At 44.0% G+C, this 24,803-nt stretch overlaps 1 protein-coding gene across 7 annotated transcripts in view; it reads left to right on the plus strand.

Moving 5' to 3' along the window:
• Positions 1-24,803, plus strand: part of LOC123723767 (E3 ubiquitin-protein ligase MARCHF8) — a 157,263-nt gene that overhangs the window by 27,648 nt on the left and 104,812 nt on the right. For all 7 annotated transcript variants that reach the window (XM_082964889.1, XM_082964890.1, XM_082964891.1 and 4 more), the window contains one exon: positions 666-882. In XM_082964889.1, coding sequence (XP_082821015.1) covers positions 787-882 — 96 coding nt within the window. In that variant the 5' untranslated portion in view covers positions 666-786. The remainder of the gene's footprint in view (positions 1-665; positions 883-24,803) is intronic.

The following is a 24,803-nucleotide window of genomic DNA, read 5'->3' on the forward strand; positions in this document are numbered from 1 at the left end:
GGTGCTACAGGCCTCCTTTAAGACTCCATGATGTTTTATCTGTAGGTGCTACAGGCCTCCTTTAAGACTCCATGATGTTTTATCTGTTGGTGCTACAAAGCAAACATTGGTGTTTATATGAAGCTTTACCACTTGCTCTGTAATATGATTAGTATTTTTATTTCATTTAAAATGTTTATACAATTATTTATGAATCTTGAAAAATATAAGTCAACAATCCTTCCTCCAAATGACCATTCTATGGATTCAATCTCGTGCAAATCCCCAAAATCATCGTCTTTTTTGTCCTGGTTTTGTGAGGAATTACCCATCATGGTGCTGCTTAGTTTGGTTCCTCAGTCTTCTCTCACCGTCGATGTGCTATTATGGGCAATTCAGACCTTTCTCAATGTTGACAGTCAATGTGTTATCACGACCTATTCATACCATGGTTCATTCTCTCCTCTCTGTGTCAATATGCTATTATGGGATGTTCGTACTATAGTTTAAGACTTCACAACATGGGCTGTTCAGACTCTTCTCTCTGTCAATGTGTAATCATCACTCTGATAAAGAAAGAAAGGAAAATTCAAATATCTTTTGAAAATAAATGTGATAGGTGTGAGTTGTTTATGTACTGTATGTCTAACGCTGTCTCTCCTCTTTCCACTCATTTTCCTCTCCAGAGCAGTGCAGGCTACAGTAGGAGTAGTGTTTTGGCCAGTCATGCCTGTTGCCGTGGCAGCAGCAGCAAGACAGGAAGTGTGTGTGTGAGTGAGTACGCCCAGTCCGGTGGTTTCCGCGGGGATGAACATGCCACTGCACCAGATCTCTGTCATCCCCCGTGATGTCCCTTCCTCCCGGGTCAGCAGCAGCGGAAAGGCCAAGGACAAAGACAAACAGGTAGGGTCAAAGGTCATGGTCTTCTTGTGGGGCGAGGACATTGTTTGGTACAACATTCTTCTGGCAGTATGGCACACTTTTTAAAAACAAATAGCAGGACTCATTGTGACCCACACTGTCATGTGTTGATACTGCAGCGACTCCACAGAGGTGTGTGTGTGTGTGTGTGTGTGTGTGTGTGTGTGTGTGTGTGTGTGTGTGTGTGTGTGTGTGTGTGTGTGTGTGTGTGTGTGTGTGTGTGTGTGTGTGTGTGTGTGTGTGTGTGTGTGTGTGTGTGTGTGTGTGTGTGTGTGTAGAGTAGAGTAGAGTAGAGAACTGCTCAGTTCACTAAATGCTGTTTGACTGAGGCCCCATCACAGAGCATCACAGTAGAGGCTCCACTGCTGAGCTGAATTGGTTTAACAAGGACAAGCTTTCAGTTTGCAAATGGTTTCGTGCTGCTATGATGAGTCAGAAGGTCAAAGGAGGATGAGAGCGTGTGTGTGTGTGTTAGGCTTGGACGATATACCGGATACCGGTGTATTTAGACATACCGACAGTATGATTTTCAATACCCAGGAGTTGGGGGCCCCTCCCCTTGCGGGGGCTGCAGAGGTGCGTGCTACGCCACTGCTTATAAGTTAACTATCTTAGATGTGCAAATTAAATGATATCCAGCTCTGGGCACCAACGATGCATTTGGTTTGCTAACTTGCTAGCTACGTGGCTAGATGGCAAGATCAAGCTTCTTGGTTACAGCAGAGACGATCAATCCCCTCCAGGATCAAGATCCATGTTGCCTAAATTGTTTTGTGTGTCTTTTTAACTAAATAGTGCCCCTTGTGTGCACTTCCAGTAATAACGTAAACCTTGGTATGGTACAGAAACAGTATGACGGTAAGAAAATCTGGATACCAACCCTAGTGTGTGTATAGAGCCTCCACTGCTGAACTGAGGTGGTTTAATAGGGGGAAGCTTTCAGTTTGTGGACTGTTTCGTGCTACTATGCTGAGTCATAAAGTCACAGAAGGTGTGTGTGTGTGTGTGTGTGTGTGTGTGTGTGTGTGTGTGTGTGTGTGTGTGTGTGTGTGTGTGTGTGTGTGTGTGTGTGTGTGTGTGTGTGTTTAGGGCTGGAACAATTATGTGTAACCAACGGTTATGGATAAAGACCGTCATGAAAATAAAATAACCGTTTATAAAAAAAAAATATATAAAATGACTGAAGACGGGATGGCCTGGCATTTGTGCGATTGACTCCGTTTTTGCCGTAACATGGTCTATTTACAACGTGATGAAACTTTGTTGCTCCTTGCTGAAACAAGCAAGGCCTTGTAGCAAATGAGTCTTCGGGTTGCCTAGGCAACCCCCCTTCAGTAGCAGCACACAGCTATAGAATGAATAGAACAGGCTTGGAACCTCTAACCATGGAAATTTGACTAGTAAACTCATAGATGCGGTAAAGAAGTCAATGGAATGCAGACTTGGTGGATAGAAGAAGGATTAGCACACATTCAACAAATCAGATTTTTTTTAATTATGGATATATTGTAACAGGCCCACAATGTGCTTACTAAAGTCCAATTTGGATATATTTGGCTGTTTTTGCTGAATAACATTTAGAAGCTGTTCCTTTTCAGGTTTTAAAAGAAGTGACTGCTAAATGCTAACTTCTGTTTGTATAAGCTGGCAGCATAGCTAGCATGCAGAAAACCGTGGTGTTAGTTAAAGTCGTTTTTTAACTGCAATGCGCATATATATACACTGCTCAAAAAAATAAAGGGAACACTTAAACAACACATCCTAGATCTGAATGAAAGAAATACTCTTATTAAATACTTTTTTCTTTACATAGTTGAATGTGCTGACAACAAAATCACACAAAAATAATCAATGGAAATCCAATTTATCAACCCATGGAGTTCTGGATTTGGAGTCACACTCAAAATTAAAGTGGAAAACCACACTACAGGCTGATCCAACTTTGATGTAATGTCCTTAAAACAAGTCAAAATGAGGCTCAGTAGTGTGTGTGGCCTCCACGTGCCTGTATAACCTCCCTACAACGCCTGGGCATGCTCCTGATGAGGTGGCGGATGGTCTCCTGAGGGATCTCCTCCCAGACCTGGACTAAAGCATCCGCCAACTCCTGGACAGTCTGTGGTGCAACGTGGCGTTGGTGGATGGAGCGAGACATGATGTCCCAGATGTGCTCAATTGGATTCAGGTCTGGAGAACGGGCGGGCCAGTCCATAGCATCAATGCCTTCCTCTTGCAGGAACTGCTGACACACTCCAGCCACATGAGGTCTAGCATTGTCTTGCATTAGGAGGAACCCAGGGCCAAATGCAACAGCATATGGTCTCACAAGGGGTCTGAGGATCTCATCTCGGTACCTAATGGCAGTCAGGCTACCTCTGGCGAGCACATGGAGGGCTGTGCGGCCCCCCAAAGAAATGCCACTTGTGTGGGTTGTAGACTCTGTCTCATGCTACCACTAGAGTGAAAGCACCGCCAGCATTCAAAAGTGACCAAAACATCAGCCAGGAAGCATAGGAACTGAGAAGTGGTCTGTGGTCTCCACCTGCAGAACCACTCCTTTATTGGGGGTGTCTTGCTTATTGCCTATAATTTCCACCTGTTGTCTATTCCATTTGCACAACAGCATGTGGAATTTATTGTCAATCAGTGTTGCTTCCTAAGTGGACAGTTTGATTTCACAGAAGTGTGATTGACTTGGAGTTACATTGTGTTGTTTAAGTGTTCCCTTTATTTTTTTGAGCAATATATATATATCTCAGTTGAAGTCGGAAGTTTACATACACTTAGATTGGAGTCATTAAAACTCATTTTTCAACCACTCCACAAATTTATTGTTAACAAACTATAGTTTTGGCAAGTCGGTTAGGACATCTACTTTGTGCATGACACAAGTAATTTTTTCAACAATTGTTTACAGACAGATTATTTGACTTATAATTCACTGTATCAAAATTCCAGTTGGTCAGAAGTTTACATACACTAAGTTGACTGTGCCTTTAAACAGCTTGGAAAATTCCAGAAATTGTTGTCATGGCTTTAGAAGCTTCTGATAGGCTAATTTACATAATTTGAGTCAATTGGAGGTGTACCTGTGGATGTATTTTAAGGCCTACCTTCAAACTCAGTGCCTCTTTGCTTGACATCATGGGAAAATCAATAGAAATCAGCTAAGACCTCAGAAAAAATTGCAGTCCTTCACAAGTCTGGTTCATCCTTGGGAGCAATTTCCAAACGCCTGAAGGTACCACGTCCATCTATACAAACAATAGTACGCAAGTATAAACACCATGGGACCACGCAGCCATCATACCGCTCAAGAAGGAGACGCGTTCTGTCTCCTAGAGATGAACGTACTTTGGCGCGAAAAGTGCAAATCGATCCCAGAACAACAGCAAAGGACTTTGTGAAGATGCTGGAGGAAACAGGTACAAAAGTATCTATATCCACAGTAAAACGAGTCTTATATCGACATAACCTGAAAAGCCGCTCAGCAAGGAAGAAGCCACTGCTCCAAAACCGGCATAAAAAAGCCAGACTACGGTTTGCAATTGCAAATTGCACATGGGGACAAAGATCGTACTTTTTGGAGAAATGTCCTCTGGTCTGATGAAACAAAAATAGAATTGTTTGGCAACAATGGCCATTGTTATGTTTGGAGGAAAAAGGGGGAGGCTTGCAAGCCGAAGAACACCATCCCAACCGTGAAGCATGGGGGTGGCAGCATCATGTTGTGGGGTGCTTTGCTGCAGGAGGTACTGGTGCACTTCACAAAATAGATGACATCATGAGGTGGGAAAATTATGTGGATATATTGAAGCAACATCTCAAGACATCAGTCAGGAAGTTAAAGCTTGGTCGCAAATGGGTCTTCCAAATGGACAATGACCACAAGCATACTTCCAAAGTTGTGGCAAAATGGCTTAAGGACAACAAATTCACCCAACTTATTGTGGGTAGCTTGTGGAAGGCTACCCGAAACGTTTGACCCAAGTTAAACAATTTAAAGGCAATGCTACCAAATACTAATTGAGTGTATGTAAACTTCTGACCCATTGGGAATGTGATGAAAGAAATAAAAGCTGAAATAAATCATTCTCTCTACTATGATTCTGACATTTCACATTCTTAAAATAAAGTGGTGATCCTAACTGACTTAAGACAGGGAATTTTTACTAGGATTAAATGTCAGGAATTGTGAAAAACTGAGTTTAAATGTATTTGGCGTGTATGTAAACTTCCGACTTCAAGGTTTGTTGGCAATCACAGAGGTCAGACGTTTCTTGTAGTTGGCCACCAAGTTCGCACACATCTCAGGAGGGATTTTGTTCCACTCCTCTTTGCAGATCTTCTCCAAGTCATTAAGGTTTTGTGGCTGACGTTTGGCAACTCGAACCTTCAGCTCCCTCCACAGATTTTTTTTATGGGATTAAGGTCTGGAGACTGGCTAGGCCACTCCAGGACCTTAATGTGCTTCTTCTTGAGCCACTCCTTTGTTGCCTTGGCCGTGTGTTTTGGGTCATTGTCATGCTGGAATACCCATCCACGACCCATTTTCAATGCCCTGGCTGAGGGAAGGAGGTTCTCACCCAAGATTTGACAGTACATGGCCCCGTCAAATGATGCGGTGAAGTTGTCCTGTCCACTTAGCAGAAAAACACCCCCAAAGCATAATGTTTCCACCTCCATGTTTGACGGTGGAGATGGTGTTCTTGGGGTCATAGGCAGCATTCCTCCTCTTCCAAACACGACGTGTTGAGTTGTTGCCAAAGAGCTCCATTTTGGTCTCATCTGACCACAACACTTTCACCCAGTTGTCCTCTGAATCATTCAGATGTTCATTGGCAAGCTTCAGACGGGCATGTATATGTATTCTTGAGCAGGGGGACCTTGCGGGCGCTGCAGGATTTCAGTCCTTCACGGCGTAGTGTGTTACCAATTGTTTTCTTGGTGACTATGGTCCCAGCTGCCTTGAGATCATTGACAAGATCCTCCCGTGTATTTCTAGGCTGATTCCTCACCGTTCTCATGATCATTGCAACTCCACGAGGTGAGATCTTGCATGGAGCCCCAGGCCAAGGGAGATTGACAGTTCTTTTGTGTTTCTTCCATTTGCGAATAATCTTGTCTTGTAGCCCATTCTAGCCTTGTGTAGGTCTACAATCTTGTCCCTGACATCCTTGGAGAGCTCTTTGGTCTTGGCCATGGTGGAGAGTTTGGAATCTGATTGATTGATTGCTTCTGTGGACCGGTGTCTTTTATACAGGTAACAAGCTGCGGTTAGGAGCACTCCCATTAAGAGTGTGCTCCTAATCTCAGCTCGTTACCTGTATAAAAGACACCTGGGAGCCAGAAATCTTTCTGATTGAGAGGGGGTCAAATACTTATTTCCCTCATTAAAATGCAAATCAATTTATAACATTTTTGACATGCGTTTTTCTCGCTATTTTGGTTGTTATTCTGTCTCTCACTGTTCAAATAAACCTACCATTAAAATTATAGACTGATAATTTCTTTGTCAGTGGGCAAACGTACAAAATCAGCAGGGGATCAAATACTTTTTTCCCCCACTATATGTGTGTATGGATATATATATATGTGTGTGTGTGTGTGTGTGTGTGTGTGTGTGTGTGTGTGTGTGTGTGTGTGTGTGTGTGTGTGTGTGTGTGTGTGTGTATGTATATTTATGGATATGTTTGTGTGTGTGTGTGTGTGTGTATGTATGTATACAGTGCTGTGAAAAAGTATTTTCCCCCTTCCTGATTTCTTATTTTTTTGCACATTTGTCACACTTAAATGTTTCAGATCATGAAACTAATTTTAATATTACACAAAGATAACCCAAGTAAACACAAAATGCAGTTTTTAAGTGATCATTTTATTTATTAAGGGAAAAAAGCTATCTGGACCTTCATGGCCCTTTGTGACAAAGTAATTGCCCCCCCTTGTTAAATCATGAATTTACTGTGGTTAATCACATTTTTTGGAAAGCTGAGTTCAATTTCATAAGACACAACCAGGCCTGATTTACTGCCAGACCTGTTGAATCAAGAAATCGCTTAAATAGAACCTGTCTGACAAAGTGAAGTAGGCCAAAAGATTTCAAAAAGCAAGACATCATGCCGGGATCCAAAGAAATTCAGGAACAGATGAGAAACAAAGTAATTGACATCTATCAGTCTGGAAAGGGTTACAAAGCCATTTCTAAAGCTTTGGGAGTCCATTGAACCACGGTGCGAGCCATTATCCACAAATGGATAAAATTTGGAACAGTGGTGAACCTTCCCAGGAGTGACTGGCCTACTAAAATTACCCCAAGAGCGCAGCGACGACTCATCCAAGAGGTCACAAAAGAACCCACAACAACATCTAAAGAACAGCAGGCCTCACTTGCCTCAGTTAAGGTCAGTGTTCATGACTCAACCATAAGAAAGAGACAGGGCAAAAATGGCATCCATGGCAGAGTTCCAAGGCGAAAACCACTGCTGACCAAAAACAACATAAAGACGAGACAAAAGACATAAACATAAAGACGAGACAAAAGACATAAACATAAAGACGAGACAAAAGACATAAACATAAAGACGAGACAAAAGACATAAACATAAAGACGAGACAAAAGTTGAACCTTTTGGAAGGTGTGCGTCCCGTTACATCTGTAGTAAAAGTAACACAGCATTTCAGAAAAAGAACATCATACCAACAGTCATATGGTGGTGGTAGTGTGATGGTCTGGGGCTGCTTTGCTCCTTCAGGACCTGGATGACTTGCTGTGATTGATGGAACCATGAATTCTGCTCTCTACCAAAAAATCCCGAAGGAGAATGTCCGGCCATCAGCTCCTGACCTCAAGTTGAAGTGCACTTGGGTTCTGCAGCAGGACAATGATCCAAAACACACCAGCAAGTCCACCTCTGAATGGCTTAAAAAAAAACGAAATGAAGGTTTTGGAGTGGCCTAGTCAAAGTCCGGACTTGAATCCGATTAAGATGCTGTGACGTGACCTTATTAATAATAATATATTTTATATATATTTTATAGTGTGTGTATGTATATATATATATTAATAATAATATATTTTATATATACTGCTCAAAAAAATAAAGGGAACACTTAAACAACACAATGTAACTCCAAGTCAATCACACTTCTGTGAAATCAAACTGTCCACTTAGGAAGCAACACTGATTGACAATACATTTCACATGCTGTTGTGCAAATGGAATAGACAACAGGTGGAAATTATAGGCAATAAGCAAGACACCCCCAATAAAGGAGAGGTTCTGCAGGTAGAGATTTTACATTTTCTCCCTCACTCACCTGTCCATCTCCTCATTTGAATTACATGCTGTCACTGTTGGTGGCAGGGTGTGTGCGTGCGTGGGCGCGTGCGAAGGGCTGTACCTACACACTGAAAAAAGGCTGTAAAGCCGAAACGTCTGATGCAGTAAAAAATGTAAAACATTGAATAATGACTTAAGCTTTAATGCAGCATATTTTTAGTGCGAACACATTGCACCTCTTTGTGTGTGTGAAGGACTCTCAGTAGCTGTCAGCTGTAGATCTGCTGAACAAAGTGTGGTGCTAAGACAACATGTCTGTCTGTCTGCCTGGTGTCTGTCCTCTTACTCACGCAATACTCTGTCTAACACGGTCTATTGTCTTTTAGGGTCTGAGTACCTCAGCATGTCCACACAGGTGTTCACAAGGGCCCACTCGACCTGTACATATGGTGGAGTGGATTTATCCTGATTTAGCCGTACACACACACACTGCTGTGCCTGTGAAACTTACCCATCACGGTTTCTCCCCACACAGCTTTTGAACACATCACATACACAGTTTCCAGTATAAAAGGTACAGTGAAATACTTGCTAGCTCCCTCCCTCAACATTGGAGTACAATAATCAATATCAATAATACAAAAAGTCAAATAAAAAACAACAGGTAGTTAGATGGTAGTATGCAAAGTAATAAACTGATATTTGCACAATAGGATATACAGCATATATTATGTATATGCCATGTCAAGTATGACTGTATTTACAAATATAAAGTGGATGTTGTCATGGTTGCACAGTTGAATCAATAGTATATAATAGAACAGCAGCGTTGACTCTGTCTGTCTGTCTGTGTCTGTCTGTCTGTCTGTCTGTCTGTCTGTCTGTCTGTCTGTCTGTCTGTCTGTCTGTCTGTCTGTCTGTCTGTCTGTCTGTCTGTCTGTCTGTCTGTCTGTCTGTCTGTCTGTCTGTCTGTCTGTCTGTCTGTCTGTCTGTCTGTCTGTCTGTCTGTCTGTCTGTCTGTCTGTCTGTCTGTCTGTCTGTCTGTCTGTCTGTCTGTCTGTCTGTCTGTCTGTCTGTCTGTCTGTCTGTCTGTCTGTCTGTCTGTCTGTCTGTCTGTCTGTCTGTCTGTCTGTCTGTCTGTCTGTCTGTCTGTCTGTCTGTCTGTCTGTCTGTCTGTGTGTGAAGGTTGGATGTGTGGAGAGCCCGTGTAAGTAGTCTCTTGGTGCAGATAGTCTTTAAGGTGCACATAGTCTCTAACGTGCTGTTCTAAGTAGGTAGACAGTTAGGCTTAGCTGCTCAGCAGTCGGGTGGCCTGATGGTAGAAGCTGTCTCAGAGCCTGTTAGTCTGACTGGATGCTCCGACACCATTTGGCCTGGTGGTAGGAGTTGTCTCGGAGCCTGTTGGTCCAAGACTGGATGCTCTGATACCACTTGCCAGATGGAACAGATTGAACAGCCCGGTGCTCAGCTGACTTGAGTCCTTGGCGATCTTCCGGGTCTTCCTCAGACACCGCCTTGTGTAAATGTCCTGGAGGGCAGGGAGCTCGCCCCAGTAATGTATTGGGCTGTCCGCACCACCCTCTGTAGAGGCTTGCGGTTGAGGGCGGTGCAGTTGCTATACCAGGCGGTGATACAGATGGTTCAAGATGCTCTCAATGGTGCAGCTGCACAACTTCTTGAGGATCTGAGGGCCCATGTCAAATTTCTTCCATCGCCTGAGGTTGAAGAGGTGCTGTTGCGCCTACTTCACCACGGTGTCGGTGTGATTAGACTATTATAGGTCCTCTGTGATGTGCATGCCGAGGAACTTGTAGCGTTTTACCGATGCAAATGGGGGCATGCACACACCCCTGTTTTCTCAAGTCCCCGATCAGCTCCTTGGTTTTGCTGACGTTGAGGGAGAGGCTGTTATCCTGGCACAACCCCCCTAGGTCTCTGATCACTACTTTGTTTCCTTTTCTGCTTCCCTCTCCTACAACCCTACCTACTCAAACCCTACTCAGATGGTCATGCGCTGTCGTAATCTTCTCTTTCTCCTCACTACTCTCTCCTCTTCTATCCTATCATCTCTCCCTTCTGCTAAATCATTCTCCCGTCTGTCTTCTGATTCTGCCTCTTCGACCCTACTCTCCTCTCTTTCCGCATCCTATGACTCGCACTGTCCCGTGTCCTCCTGGCTGGCTCAACCCTCCCCTCTGTATCCGCTGCTAAAGCCACTTTCTATCATTCTACATTTCTAAATTCTGCTTCTAACCCTAGGAAGCTCTTTTCCACTTTCCTCCCCACCTCTACCTCTCTCCTCCCTCTCTGCGGACGACTTTGTGAACCACTTTGAAAAGAAGGTGGATGACATCCACTCCTCATTCACTCAGCCTATTGGGTCCAATGGTCCCACTCACACAGAACTTGTCTGTCTTGACCTCTTTCTCCCCTTTCTCTCCAGATGAAATCCTGCAACTAGTGAGGTCTGGCCGCCCGACAACCTTCCCGCTCAACCCTATCCTCTCTTCCCTTCTCCAAACCATCTTTGGAGACCTTCTCCCATTTCTCACTTCCCTCATCAACTCATCCCTGGCCACTGGTTTCAAAATGTCCCCTCCTCAAGAAACCAACACTCAACCCCTCTGACGTCAAAAACTACAGATTTGTATCCCTTCTTTCTTTTCTTTCCAAAACTCTCTCGCTATCTCTCTCAAAACGATCTTGTTGACCCTAACCATTCAGGCTTCAAGACGGGTCAATAAACCGAGACTGCTCTTTATGTCAAGGAGGCTCTCCGCACTGTCAAAGCTGACTCTCTCCTCTGTTCTGATCCTCGTAGATCTAGCCGCTGCCTTCAACACCGTGAACCATCAGATCCTCCTCTCCACCCTCTCAGGGCTGGGCGTCTCAGGCTCTGCACTCTCTTGGATTGCATCCTACCTGGCAGGCCGCTCCTACCAGGTGCATGGAGAGGATCTGTGTATGCAACATGTACTCTTACTACTGGTGTCCCCCAAGGCTTGGTTCTAGGCCCTTTCCTCTTCTCTCTGTACACCAAACCACTTGGCTCTGTCATATCCTCACATGGTCTCTCCTATCATTGCTATGCGGCTGCCACTCAACTACTTTTCTCCTTCTCCCCTTCTGACACCCAGGTGGTGACACCCAGGTGGTGACACCCAGGTGGTGACACCCAGGTGGTGACACGAATCTCTGCCTGCCTGGCAGATATCTCAGCTTGGATGTCGGCCCACCACCTCAAGCTCAACCTCGACAAGACGGAGCTGCTCTTCCTCCCGGGGAAGGCCCGCACTCTCCAAGACCTCTCCATCATGGTTGACAGCTCCACAATGTCCCCCTCCAGAGTGCAAAGAACCTTGGCATGACCCTGGACAACACCCTGTCGTTCTCTGCAAACATCAAAGCAGTGACTCGCTCTTATAGGTTCATGCTCTACAACATCCGTAGACTACGATCCTACCTCACAGAGGTAGCAGCACAGGTCCTAATCCAGGCACTTTTCCCCCCTTACTAGCACTGACTTTGCTGAGAGCTACTTTATTGAGGAAAAACGTACTTACTATGACTGAGATACTTTTGGTCATGTAGTGTATGTGGACACCTGCTCGTCGACCATCTCATTCCAAAATCATGGTAAAAAATGTTTGAATTTATTTTATTTAACCTTTTATTTAACTAGGCAAGTCAGTTAAGGACAAATTCTTATTTGCAATGACGGCCTACCCATAAAAACCACAGACACACACACACACACACACACACACACACACACACACAGGCACACATCAGTACACACACACACACACACACAGGCACACATCAGTACACACACACACACACACACACACACACACACACACACACACACACACACACACACGTCTGTTTTAATATCCTAGTGGGGACCAAACAATCGATTCCCATTCAAATTCTATTTTCCATAACCCTAAATTTAAACCTAACCGTTAACCTAACCCTAATTCGATCCCTAACCCTAATTGTAACCCTAACCATAAACCTAAACCCTAAGCCTAAAGTAGCCTTTTTTTCTTGTGGGGACCAGCAAAATGTTCCCTCTTGTCCGAATTTTCCTTGCAAGGACTTCTGGTCCCCACAAGGATAGTAAACCACACACACACGAGTACATATGGACACTCACACACTATCTGTCACATCCTGTCGTCTCGTTAGTACTTGTCATCTGTCTGTGTGCCAGATGATTGACAGGAGACTCTGTGGGGGCTGTTTGGCTCCTAGACGCCCGCTAACGTCTCAGTACATTATCACGTCTCCTGTTGGGTTAGCATAGCACCCTGTCACTCACTGGAGCTACCTACTCTGTTACTCTGAATACCTGAGCAGAGACCATGATATTGCTGTCAGACCAACACATTTCTTCTGAAGATACAGTATGAGCATCTACTCTGCCTGAAGATACAGTATGAGGATCTACTCTGCCTGAAGATACAGTATGAGGATCTACTCTGCCTGAAGATACAGTATGAGGATCTACTCTGCCTGAAGATACAGTATGAGGATCTACTCTGCCTGAAGATACAGTATGAGGATCTACTCTGCCTGAAGATACAGTATGAGGATCTACTCTGCCTGAAGATACAGTATGAGGATCTACTCTGCCTGAAGATACAGTATGGGGATCTACTCCGCCTGAAGATGCAGTATGGGGATCTACTCTGCCTGAAGATACAGTATGGGGATCTACTCTGCCTGAAGATACAGTATGGGGATCTACTCTGCCTGAAGATACAGTATGGGGATCTACTCTGCCTGAAGATGCAGTATGGGGATCTACTCTGCCTGAAGATGCAGTATGGGGATCTACTCTGCCTGAAGATGCAGTATGAGGATCTACTCTGCCTGAAGATGCAGTATGAGGATCTACTCTGCCTGAAGATACAGTATGGGGATCTACTCTGCCTGAAGATACAGTATGGGGATCTACTCTGCCTGAAGATGCAGTATGAGGATCTACTCTGCCTGAAGATGCAGTATGAGGATCTACTCTGCCTGAATACACAGTATGAGGATCTACTCTGCCTGAAGACACAGTATGAGGATCTACTCTGGGGTTAACATGAAATCTAATGTTATTTGTCACATGCTCCGAATACAACTGGTGCAGACTTTACCGTGAAATGCCCTTCCCAACGACGCAGCGTTTTATAAAATAAATAATTAATAGAAATAAAAAATAAAATACACAACAATGGAGCTGTGTAAAGGGAGTACCAGATAGAGGTACGAGGTATTTGAGGTAGATTCCAGAAGGTCCAAAAGTATGTGGACACCTGCTCGTCAAACATTTAATTCCAAAATCATGGGCTTTAATATGGAGGTGGTCCCCCCCCCCCTTTGCTGCTATAACAGCCTCCACTCTTCTGCGAAGGCTAGATGTTGGAACATTGCTGCAGAGACTTGCTTCCATTCAGACACAAAAGCATTAGTGAGGTTGGGCACTGATATTGGTTGATTAGGCCTGGCTCGCAGTTAGTGTTCCAATTCATCCTCAAGGTGTTCGATGAGGTTGAGATCAGGGCTCTGTGCAGGCCAGTCAAGTTCTTATACACCGATCTTGACAAACCATTTCTGTATGGACCTCGCTTTGTGCATGGCTGCATTATCATGCTGAAATAGGAAAAGGGCCTTCCCCAAACTGTTGCCATATGTTAGTCTACTGTAATTATTGTATACTTCTATCAGCCTGTCGTGTGTGTGCGATGTGTTTTACAAACAGTTTTGATCTACTATTGTCGAGTGTGATTTACAGGTCTGAGCTTTAATACTCCTTGTTGGTTTAGGCTGAGCTTCTAGTCCAGAGGTGTACTGTATTATTTTGGTCCTTGAAGGCCACCATATTCTGGCTCTGTGACAGTGGGGGGCATTCTAAATAGTCTGACAGCTCTCCTCTCCTTCATATTTACTGATCTGAAGACACAGGATGACGAAAGCAAACACACACACACTCCAGGCACAGCTTCAGAGGTTTCATTAGGTGACTGTGTCGTACTGTGTTTAACTGTAATGCATTTGAGCGGCCACAGAGGCAGTCGGGTCTTCCTGCCAGGTTCCATACTGTCTCTCTAATGCATAAACTGTGTCTGCTGCCATCAGAGAACTCACATTTCTCACTGTTTCAACACCCTGATACACTATCCAGATATGATGTTATTCATCTTATTTACAAAGATTAGAAGCAGTCTATGATATAGGTGATTTATTGTGCAGTAGATAGGAAATTTAGTGAGGGGGCTGAGTTGGTTGCTGGCCAATGTCTCTCCTTACTCTGACTCCATGTGTGTGTGCGTGTGTGCGTGCGTGTGTGTGTGTGTGCGCGCACACGTGCGTGCGTGCGTGCGTGCGTGTGTGCGCGCACACGTGCGTGCGTGTGTGTGGTGTGGTGTGCATGTGTGTGCTCCATAAGAAAAACTCTCCTCTCCACAGAGAAATCAGTGTAGGGTAAGAGCAGTCTTCCAGTAATACGTGTCACCATGGCTGACAATCCTAACAAACAAACCTGTGTACGTGAGAATGGGCAGTCAATAACAACAGAGACAGGTTGAATTTATCTCTCGCTACAGTCAAGTACCTTACCATGGCTGATGATGTTGTTACAGTTGGTACTATGCATTGGGGCAGGTAGCGTTTCCTGGCATCCTCCAAACCCAGATTTGTCCGTCAGACTGCCAGATGGTGAAGCGTGATTCATCACTCCAGAGAACGTGTTTCCACTGCTCCAGAGTCCAATGGCTGCGAGCTTTACACACACCAGCCTGCGCTTGGTATTGCACTTGGTGATCTTAGGCTTGCGGTTCTTGTGCTGACGTTGTTTCCAGAGGCAGTTTGGATCTCGGTAGTGAGTGTTGCAACCGAGGACAGATGATTTTTATGCGCTGTGCGCTTCAGCACTCGGCGGTCCCGTTCTGTGAGCTTGTGTGGCCTACCACTTCGCGGCTAAGCTGTTGTTGCTCCTTGATGTTTCCACTTCACAATAACAGCACTTACAGTTGACCGGGGCAGCTCTAGCAGGGCAGAAATTTGACCAACTGAAAGGTTGGAAAGGTGGCATCCTATGACGGTGCCACATTGAGTCACTGAGCTCTTCAGTAAGGCCATTCTACTGACAATGTTTGTCTATGGAGATTGCATGGCAGTGTGTTCACCTGTCAGCAACATGTGTGGCTGAAAGTCGCAAAAAAAGCTTGCTCTCTGTTCCTTGCCTCAGGCTGCACACACTGTTCTCTCATCGGATTATTCTCAATTTAATCTTGTCTTTACTAATTATGTCAAATTAGATTTGATTTAGAATGGTCCATTATGAAATGAACAGGAACAGGAACAGGGGCCAGAGAAAAAAGACATCCGTATGCACTGGAATAGCGACTGGAGGCCGCATTCCCACTGGTTCGTTTCACTCATGTTGGGTCGGCTGCTCCGGTTATTTCAGTGAGGAACAGGTGATATTCCAGAGAATACAGACCATGTCCAATGCATATTCTGAGTTTTGTGGATATGAACCAAATCCTGACAAATTCTGAAGACCTATGTGAACTGTTACAGAAAGCTGGGGATATGTCGCATGCCACTACTTCACAAGAGAGGCATTTGAACAGGGTTTTTTTTTCTTCAAAAATGCCTTCTTAAATATGTCAACTGTCATGTGCCTTTTAATAACATACTCGTATGCAATCTGTAAATATAAATAAACTGTGAAATCACAAAGCTGTTTAGACACTGAGAAAATACAGAATCTAGCCATGATTGGTTGAGATAATGAGGGGGTTGGGACATTCACGAGAAACATTATTTTGGAGGATTATTTTGAAAGTGTTTTCAGTCTGTCGTGAATCATCATAATCCATCATCATAATCCATACACCACTGGGGGAAAAGGGTCCATATCAGGGGATGTCTTTACATGACACGTTGATATCCTACAGAATACAGAAAATGTCCAATGCATATTTTGAGTTTTGTGGATTTGCACCATATCCTGACAAATTCTGAATCCAGATGTCTTTTAGACATGTATGATGCTGGGATTACTCAGAATATCACACAGACATTTCCTATGGCCGGATGTGGACTCATTTAATATCCTGAGATATGTGACATCCTATTTTCTCTCTTCATGTTGACAAATACTGACTGTATATATCGCATATCTCTGTTTTCAAGATATTAAGCTATATTGATTCCAGATATGCTTCTCTTGGCTGAGGCCCATATCCGCTTGATAATTTCTGATGCTTATTTGAGTTTTGAAGACATGTTTAATAATTTGACAAATATTGAATCCATATAATTCTTTCAGACACTAGCTAAACTTTTTGTATTCCATCTGCATAAAGGCATGCGCAAACCGCAAGCTAAAAGCATTGTAACTGGTAGCCTAGCAACAAGAATCACAGCTTTTCGGCTGTGGAGTTCCAACTGTCATGTTTGAATTTGGGCGCCACAAATGAGTTTGTAAACGATATGTGGTCTAACTGACAACTGGAGAAACAAAGAAGTGAGAAGATGTTCTGAAAATACCTCAAAGAAGTTAACGCTCATTTGAGATGTTTTTGTATCTTAATAACTACTCTCGGTGTCTTCTTTCTCTCTGCCTGGGTAGATCTCTCATTAGCTATGTACATACTGATGACTGAAGTTAGCTCTCTTATGAGGACCACCAACGTACAGCTACTGCATACTGATCACTGAAGTATACAGTCTTATAAGGACAGAGTGTGAAAACAGCCCCCCCATCCAACAGATTCTGTCTCAGCTGGTAAATGACAACAGAGTGTCCCAGTTAATTAAATAGAACACACTCATCATATCCTCTTCCACCTGCTCTAAAGGTCATATCATTGTCCCTGTATACTTTTTTGTCACCATGGATCTTGTGCTTCAAGCCACACTGCTATCCACTTCCTCTGTGACAGCTGCTGCTGGGTGAGTGTATGTGTGTGTGTGGCCAGTATTTCATTAGCTTTTCCTTCTCTCACTGCACTGTTAGTGCTGTTTCTCTGTTCCCCTTATTACGGATTACTACCTCTCTCCCCTAACACACACACACACACACACACACACACACACACACACACAGGAACACTTCCTCAAATGGTAGGATAACTGGAATCCCACCAGGAAGAGAGAGAGAAAGAAAGAAGTAACAGAGAGGGAGAGAGAAGTAGGGGAAAGAGAGAGGTGAGGGAATGTGCTAGATAGAGAGAAGAGAGCTATAATAATAATAATAATAATAATAAAATAATAATAATAATAATAATAATTTACAGACAAAAATGACAAAGCTGTCTGGTATAGGGAGAGAAGAGAGAGATAGGAAGCAGCCAAACAATAGTCTTGGGAACTGAGTTTGAGGTGTTCTCTCTCTTTCCTTTCTTTTCCTCCCTCCTAACTCTCTCTCTCAATCCCTCTATTTCACTCTCCCCCACTTGCTCTCTCCTCTCTCTCTCTCTCTCATCTACATTTTCCAACTCTCTCTCCATCTCTCATTGTCTCTCTCTCATCCCTTTTTCAACCTCCCTTGTCCTCCCTTTCCTGCTCCCCATACACAGCTTGAGCAGATATATCTAATGCAGTGTTCCCATCAGATGTCTATGAGAATCAGTGCTAATACACTATATATGCAAAAGTATGTGGACACCCCTTCAAATTCGTGGATTTGGCTATTTCAGCCACACCCATTGCTGACAGCTGTATAAAATCGAGCACACAGCCATGCAATCTCCACAGACAAAACAGTGGCAGTAGAATGGCCTTACTTAAGAGCTCAGTGACTTTCAACGTGGCACCTTCATAGAATGCCATCTTTCCAACAAGTCAGTTTGTCACATTTCTCTCCTGCTAGAGCTGCCCTGTCAACTGTAAGTGCTGTTATTGTGGAGTGGAAACATCTAGGAGCAACAACCGTGGAAACGTCTGACCTCAACCCCATCGAACACCTTTGGGATGAATTGGAAAACCGACTATGAGCCAGGCCTAATCGCCCAACATCAGTGCCCAACCTCACTAATGCTCTTGTGGGTAAATGGAAGCAGGACCTGTAGTAATGTTCTAACATCTAGTGGAAAGCCTTCCCAGAAGAGTGGAGGCTGTTATAGCAGCAAATGGGGGACCAACTCCATATTAATCCCCATGATTTTGGAATGAGAGGGCAAGGGAGTTCTTCAAGCGTGCAGATGGATATATCAGGGTGTTATTCACGATGTAGTGTAGTTTGAGCAGATATTTTCCTGATGACATCATCTTTTCTGCCTGGTTAGATCCCCCCGCTCTATCTCTCCATGTCTCCATCTCTCTCTGTCTATCTCTCTCTCTCGGTCTCTCTCTCTCGGTCTCTCTCGGTCTCTCTCTCTCTCTCGGTCTCGGTCTCTCTCTCTCTCTCTCGGTCTCTCGGTCTCTCGGTCTCTCTCTCGGTCTCTCTCGGTCTCTCTCTCTCTCTCTCTCTCGGTCTCTCTCTGTCTCTCTCTCGGTCTCTCTCTGTCTCTCTCTCGGTCTCTCTCTGTCTCTCTCTCGGTCTCTCTCGGTCTCTCGGTCTCTCTCTCTGTCTCTCGGTCTCTGTCTCTCTGGCTCTCTGGCTCTCTGGCTCTCTGGCTCTCTCTCTCTCCACCTGTGTAATCTTCTCTGTTCTTTCCTGGGACTGGAGTTGTCAATGCCTCTTGAATGACACCCTGATAAATCTATCTGCAGGCTTGAAGAACTCTCTGGCCCTGGACAGAGTGTGTTTGCTGTCGGTCTCCAGACACCCAGAGGTCAGGGGTGTGTGGCAGCTATAAGCCTCCTCAGCCTCCTGTTCCTAGGCCTGCAGGTCACATAAACATGCTAGTCACACTGTAGAGTCAGGGGTATACATTTAACACCAACAATTTAAAATAGGCACTAAAATCATTTCAAACCCGATTTAAAAAGCAAATGCAGTTATCGGTATTAGACTTAATGACCATGCAGAGGCCTGAGTGCAGAAGGGAAGTCTGTTTATATGGCTGGCTGGGTGGCTTTATGGAGAGCAGAGATGTGTATATAATGGCGAGATGCTCATGTCTCCATCCTAACAACGGGAGTCATTGTCCCAAAGGTGGGAAGGCAGGCACTTAAGTCCAAAATAAGCCCATAGAAACAAATTGGGCTTATTTTGGACAGATTTTGGTGAGAAACCTCTCACTTCGCCTCTTCCTCTCTGTGGAGAGTGCATCGACACAGCTGCAGGGTACAGCGGGACTTTTTCTCAACACATTGCAGAGGTAAAGATTGCTGTAGTAGATGGCATAGGCTAGGTAACTGCTGTTTGACTTGAAACTAAACTAGAGGTTTAATCCCGGTGCTGAGCAGGCCAGCTGCCTGCTCAGCACCGGGATTGTATGTGAAGTGACAGAACGTTTTGGAATAAAATAAATAAAATACTAAGTGTGACTAAAGTGATGTAGTGACTCCAACCTCATTGAAGTGGAAGAGCTTTGCTGATAGAAGCTCATAAGAACACTTTATTTGTTTATATGTTTATTTATTTACTTCCTATAAGCTGATTATAAACATTAAGCAGATGAGCACTATTACATCATTTGTTGACCATTAAATGAGGTAAATACATGTAAAGGCGTGTCGTTTGATTTATATCAAATTACAGAACATCGTATTCCTTGTGTTTAGAATTCGCTACAGTTACCGTTCTTATTTACATTCTTCGTTGCGTCAAACTGTTTCCAAGGCAACGACACAAGTCTCCTCTCTCTCGTCTGTAGAAAGGTCAAGACAGGGAAGAGAGTCCCTCTGTTAGAGAGACTGGGCTTTCATGTTTTACTGCCTGTAGCCCAGAAGTCCAAAGGGAAAAAACTTCACAACCGTGGCTGCGTCCCAAATGGTTGCCTAGTCCATCTATAGCGCATTACTTTTACATTACATTGCTTTTGACTAAGGACAGGGGTGTTCCTGGTCATGCCACCTATGTCCCCTTAAGCAAAGAGTGGAAAATCACCTCAGGTAGGTTTCATCTCTTCAATAAGAAGCTTTGTTCTACGGCTCTGGCTTTAGGCCCGCAGAAGACTCCAAGATGTGTACTGGGCAGCTCTGAGTTTCTAGAAGCTTCCAAGTTCCAAACCATGTGGAGTTCCAGTGTAATTCTGAGAGTTCAAAGTTCTCTGTCTCACATTCTTATGAGAAACCGGCACAACAAAAGCCTATATCCGTCCTAAGATTAAAATCAATAGTCTACAGTGCCTCCCCCCATGTAGGAGGCAGCTATAGTCCTCCACAGCTAACAACTAGGACGGTAATGGGTGTTAATATCAAGTCCATTCTGTCATGGAAGGTATCATTAGATGTGAGAGAGCACAGTGCCTTGTAACCACGTATAAGCACTGAGGAGCAGGAGAAGAAACCTCAGCCACGCTCAAGGTCCTAAACGATATCTTAACCGCCATCGATAAGAAACAATAATGTGCAACCGTATTCATTGACCTGGCCAAGGCTTTCGACTCTGTCAATCACCGCATCCTCATCGGCAGACTCAACAGCCTTGGTTTCTCAAATGATTGCCTCGCCTGGTTCACCAACTACTTCTCTGATAGAGTTCAGTGTGTCAAATCGGAGGGCCTGTTGTCCGGACCTCTGGCAGTCTCTATGGGTGTGCTACAGGGTTCAATTCTTGGGCCGACTCTCTTCTCTGTATACATCAATGATGTCGCTCTTGCTGCTGGTGAGTCTGATCCACCTCTATGCAGACGACACCATTCTGTATACTTCTGGCCCTTCTTTGGACACTGTGTTAACTAACCTCCAGACGAGCTTCAATGCCATACAACTCTCCTTCCGTGGCCTCCAACTGCTCTTAAATACAAGTAAAACTAAATGCATGCTCTTCAACCGATCTCTGCCTGCACCTGCCCGCCCGTCCAGCATCACTACTCTGGACGGTTCTGACTTAAAATATGTGGACAACTACAAATAGCTTCGTGTCTGGTTAGACTGTAAACTCTCCTTCCAGACTCACATTAAACATCTCCAATCCAAAGTTAAATCTAGAATTGGCTTCCTATGTCGCAACAAAGCATCCTTCACTCATGCTGCCAAACATATACCCTCGTAAAACTGACCATCCTACCAATCCTCGACTTCGGCAATGTCATTTACAAAATAGCCTCCAATACCCTACTCAATAAATTGGATGCAGTCTATCATGGTGCCATCCGTTTTGTCACCAAAGCCCCATATACTACCCACCACTGCGACCTGTACGCTCTCGTTGGCTGGCCCTCGCTTCATACTCGTCGCCAAACCCACTGGCTCCAGGTCATCTACAAGACCCTGCTAGGTAAAGTCCCCCCTTATCTCAGCTCGCTGGTCACCATAGCAGCACCCACCCGTAGCACGCGCTCCAGCAGGTATATCTCACTGGTCACCCCCAAAGCCAATTCCTCCTTTGGCCGCCTCTCCTTCCAGTTCTCTGCTGCCAATGACTGGAACGAACTACAAAAATCTCTAAAACAGGAAACACTTATCTCCCTCACTAGCTTTAAGCACCAGCTGTCAGAGCAGCTCACAGATCACTGCACCTGTACATAGCCCATCTATAAATAGCCCAAACAACTACCTCTTCCCCTACTGTATTTATTTATTTATTTATTTATTTTGCTCCTTTGCACCCCAGTATTTCTACTTTGCACATTCATCTACTGTCAAATCTACCATTCCAGAGTTTTACTTGCTATATTGTATTTACTCTGCCACCATGGCCTATTTATTGCCTTTCCCTCCCTTATCTCGCCTCATTTGCTCACATTGTATATAGACTTATTTTTCTACTGTATTATTGACTGTATGTTTGTTTTACTCCATGTGTAACTCTGTGTTGTTGTATGTGTCGAACTGCTTTGCTTTATCTTGGCCAGGTTGCAGTTGTAAATGAGAACTTGTTCTCAACTTGCCTACCTGGTTAAATAAAGGTGAAATAGAGATGAAATAAATAAAACCCTAGGAGGGTGCAAATTGAGATGGAGGACGAATCAGAGTTGTTGCTTTTCACAGTGACACCTGCACTATTCTGCCTAGACTCCATATCCATCTCATCCTTACTATCAATTCATTATGATGATTAACATGCTTACAGCTTCAGCCCAGCCCTCTTTATCTTACATAACATGTACACTTTTATCAAATCCACTGCATTAGGCTTAGTGAGATTACCCAAGCAGACGATGAATGGAGAGCGAGAGAGACCAATGAGAAATAATGCAATTTTTCCTACTAATAAATTCTACAGCGAGCATGGCGCCATACTGTTACAGAGTACCTTGAGAAGATCAGTTCAACTTTGAACAGCAGATTGGAAAAGGAAAGTTCACCGATTGAAAATTATGAGTGGCCATGAATCCATAGGGAGGGATTAGGGAAACTCATTTTTCACCGGATAGACAGATTGAGAACAGGAGGAGGAGTGGAAGACCTTGAGGAAGAGGGGGATTGAGGCAAGGGCAGCCACAGGGTGAGAGAGGGAGGAGAGTGTTTGTGAAACAGAACTGATTTTATTTCATCAGATATAGTATTAAGGCCAAATAAAAAAAACATTCCACCTCATCTACAGCCTTGAGAGAGAGGATCTCAGATATCTGAGTGAATCAGCCGGGGTGTTCTAAAACACAAAACAACATGCTATTTGTCACAAAGGATTAAGCAGACAGACAAAAGACGGACAGGCTTTTATCTTAATTAATTTTTCCTCAATTTCTACAATAATTTTTCAAATGCCGCCTTCTCAAAACACATAGGAGAAAAAGGTTTAAGGGACAGACAGACAGACAGACAGACAGACAGACAGACAGACAGACAGACAGACAGACAGACAGACAGACAGACAGACAGACAGACAGACAGACAGACAGACAGACAGACAGACAGACAGACAGACACCCTCTGAGAAACAGCACACATCCAGAGTTGTGTCCATGGAACAGAACAGTCTAGGCCTGAGGGAGGTAGACAGAGATCGAGAGAGAGAAGAGGGAGGTCTGGTGTGATACCTGCATTACTGTATATAGATGTTTCTATTGTGTTATTCACTGTACGTTTGTTTATCCCATGTGTAACTCTGTGTTGTTTGTGTCGCTCTGCTTTATCTTGGCCAGGTCGCAGTTGTAAATGAGAACTTGTTCTCAACTGGCCTACCTGGTTAAATAAAGGTGAAATAAACATGACCAATGTGGCACAGAGCTCTAACTCATCTACTTACTGGATGATGCTCCTGTTGTGTGGTTTTAAGCCTCTTCTTTGAAAGAGTCAGAGGGACAAACGGTGTGGATTTTAAGCTGTGTGTGTGTGTGTGTGTGTGTGTGTGTGTGTGTGTGTGTGTGTGTGTGTGTGTGTTTGTGTGACTAATAAGCAGCTCAGCCTCTGCGTGCATGGGGGTGTAATCTTAATAACTACTTAACTACTTATCACATATTTATCACTGCTTATCACTACTTATCACATTCACAATCAGACGCTATAATGAGGAAATGTTCGTAACAAGTCAACTAGCAACCATCAGCAAATTATACAGTGTTATACTATACACCTATTAAGAAAACAAGCAACCAACAGCAAATTATACAGTGTTATACACCTATTAAAAATGCTAAGTCAATAATAATAACAAAGCAAGGTTGCCTTTTCAACACCCACATATCTAAACCTGTTGCAGTGATGATTCAAATCTCAGTTGAATACATATTGTACATTCATAATCCACTCAGCTCTCTCCTTATCATCCATAGGAGTCACAGAGCCTTCTCACAGAGGCTCAGGGGACATTTTAGTAGTAGTAGAACTGTAGAATTCATTGTCTCTGTCCCAAATGGCACTGTATTCCCTACATAGTGCACTACTTTTGACCCGGTCAAAAGACCCTGATCAAAAGTAGTGAACTAGAAAAGGGTGCCATTTGGGTCACAGCCCAACTGTAGAACTTTGTCTCTCACATTGTGTTTCTTCAATTTGTTTCTGATGCATCACTTTACCAAACACAATTTCAAATAAAATCAAAATGTAATTTGTCACATGCGTAAACAACAGTGCTTACTTACGGGCCCTTCCCAACAATTTCAAATGGATCAGAGTGTGGAGAGAGAGTGAGAGAGAGACTGTGTGTGTGTGTGTGTGATAGAGAAAGAGATGGAGAGTGAAAGAGAGACTGTGTGTGTGATAGAGAAAGAGATGGAGAGGGAGAGTGAAAGAGACTGTGTGATAGAGATGGAGAGAGAGTGAGAGAGAAATTATTCAGTGAGCATTTTTAAGGAGCGTTGAGAGTTGCTTTCTGAGGAAGCAGCTGACTAACACAGAATTCCAAGTAGAGGCAAGTCATCTCTATCTCTCCCTCTCTCCCTCTCTGTTCCTCCCTCTCCCTCCCTCTCTCTCCCTCTATCCCCCTCTCTCTCCCTCTCCCTCTGATTTTGGAGGCTCTAAAAAGATGAGTTGTCTGTCTGTTACGGCCAGATGGGTTGCGCTCTGACTAAATGCCAGGCGCAACCACACACACACACACACACACACACATACACTCTTCCACAAATTAGCATGCAGGGTAAGCAGTAGCCTTTTCTCTCTCCTCCTCTCCTTTGT

This window comes from Salmo salar, chromosome 18 (assembly GCF_965601325.2).
Source record: "Salmo salar chromosome 18, fSalSal1, whole genome shotgun sequence".
NCBI lineage: Eukaryota > Metazoa > Chordata > Actinopteri > Salmoniformes > Salmonidae > Salmo > Salmo salar.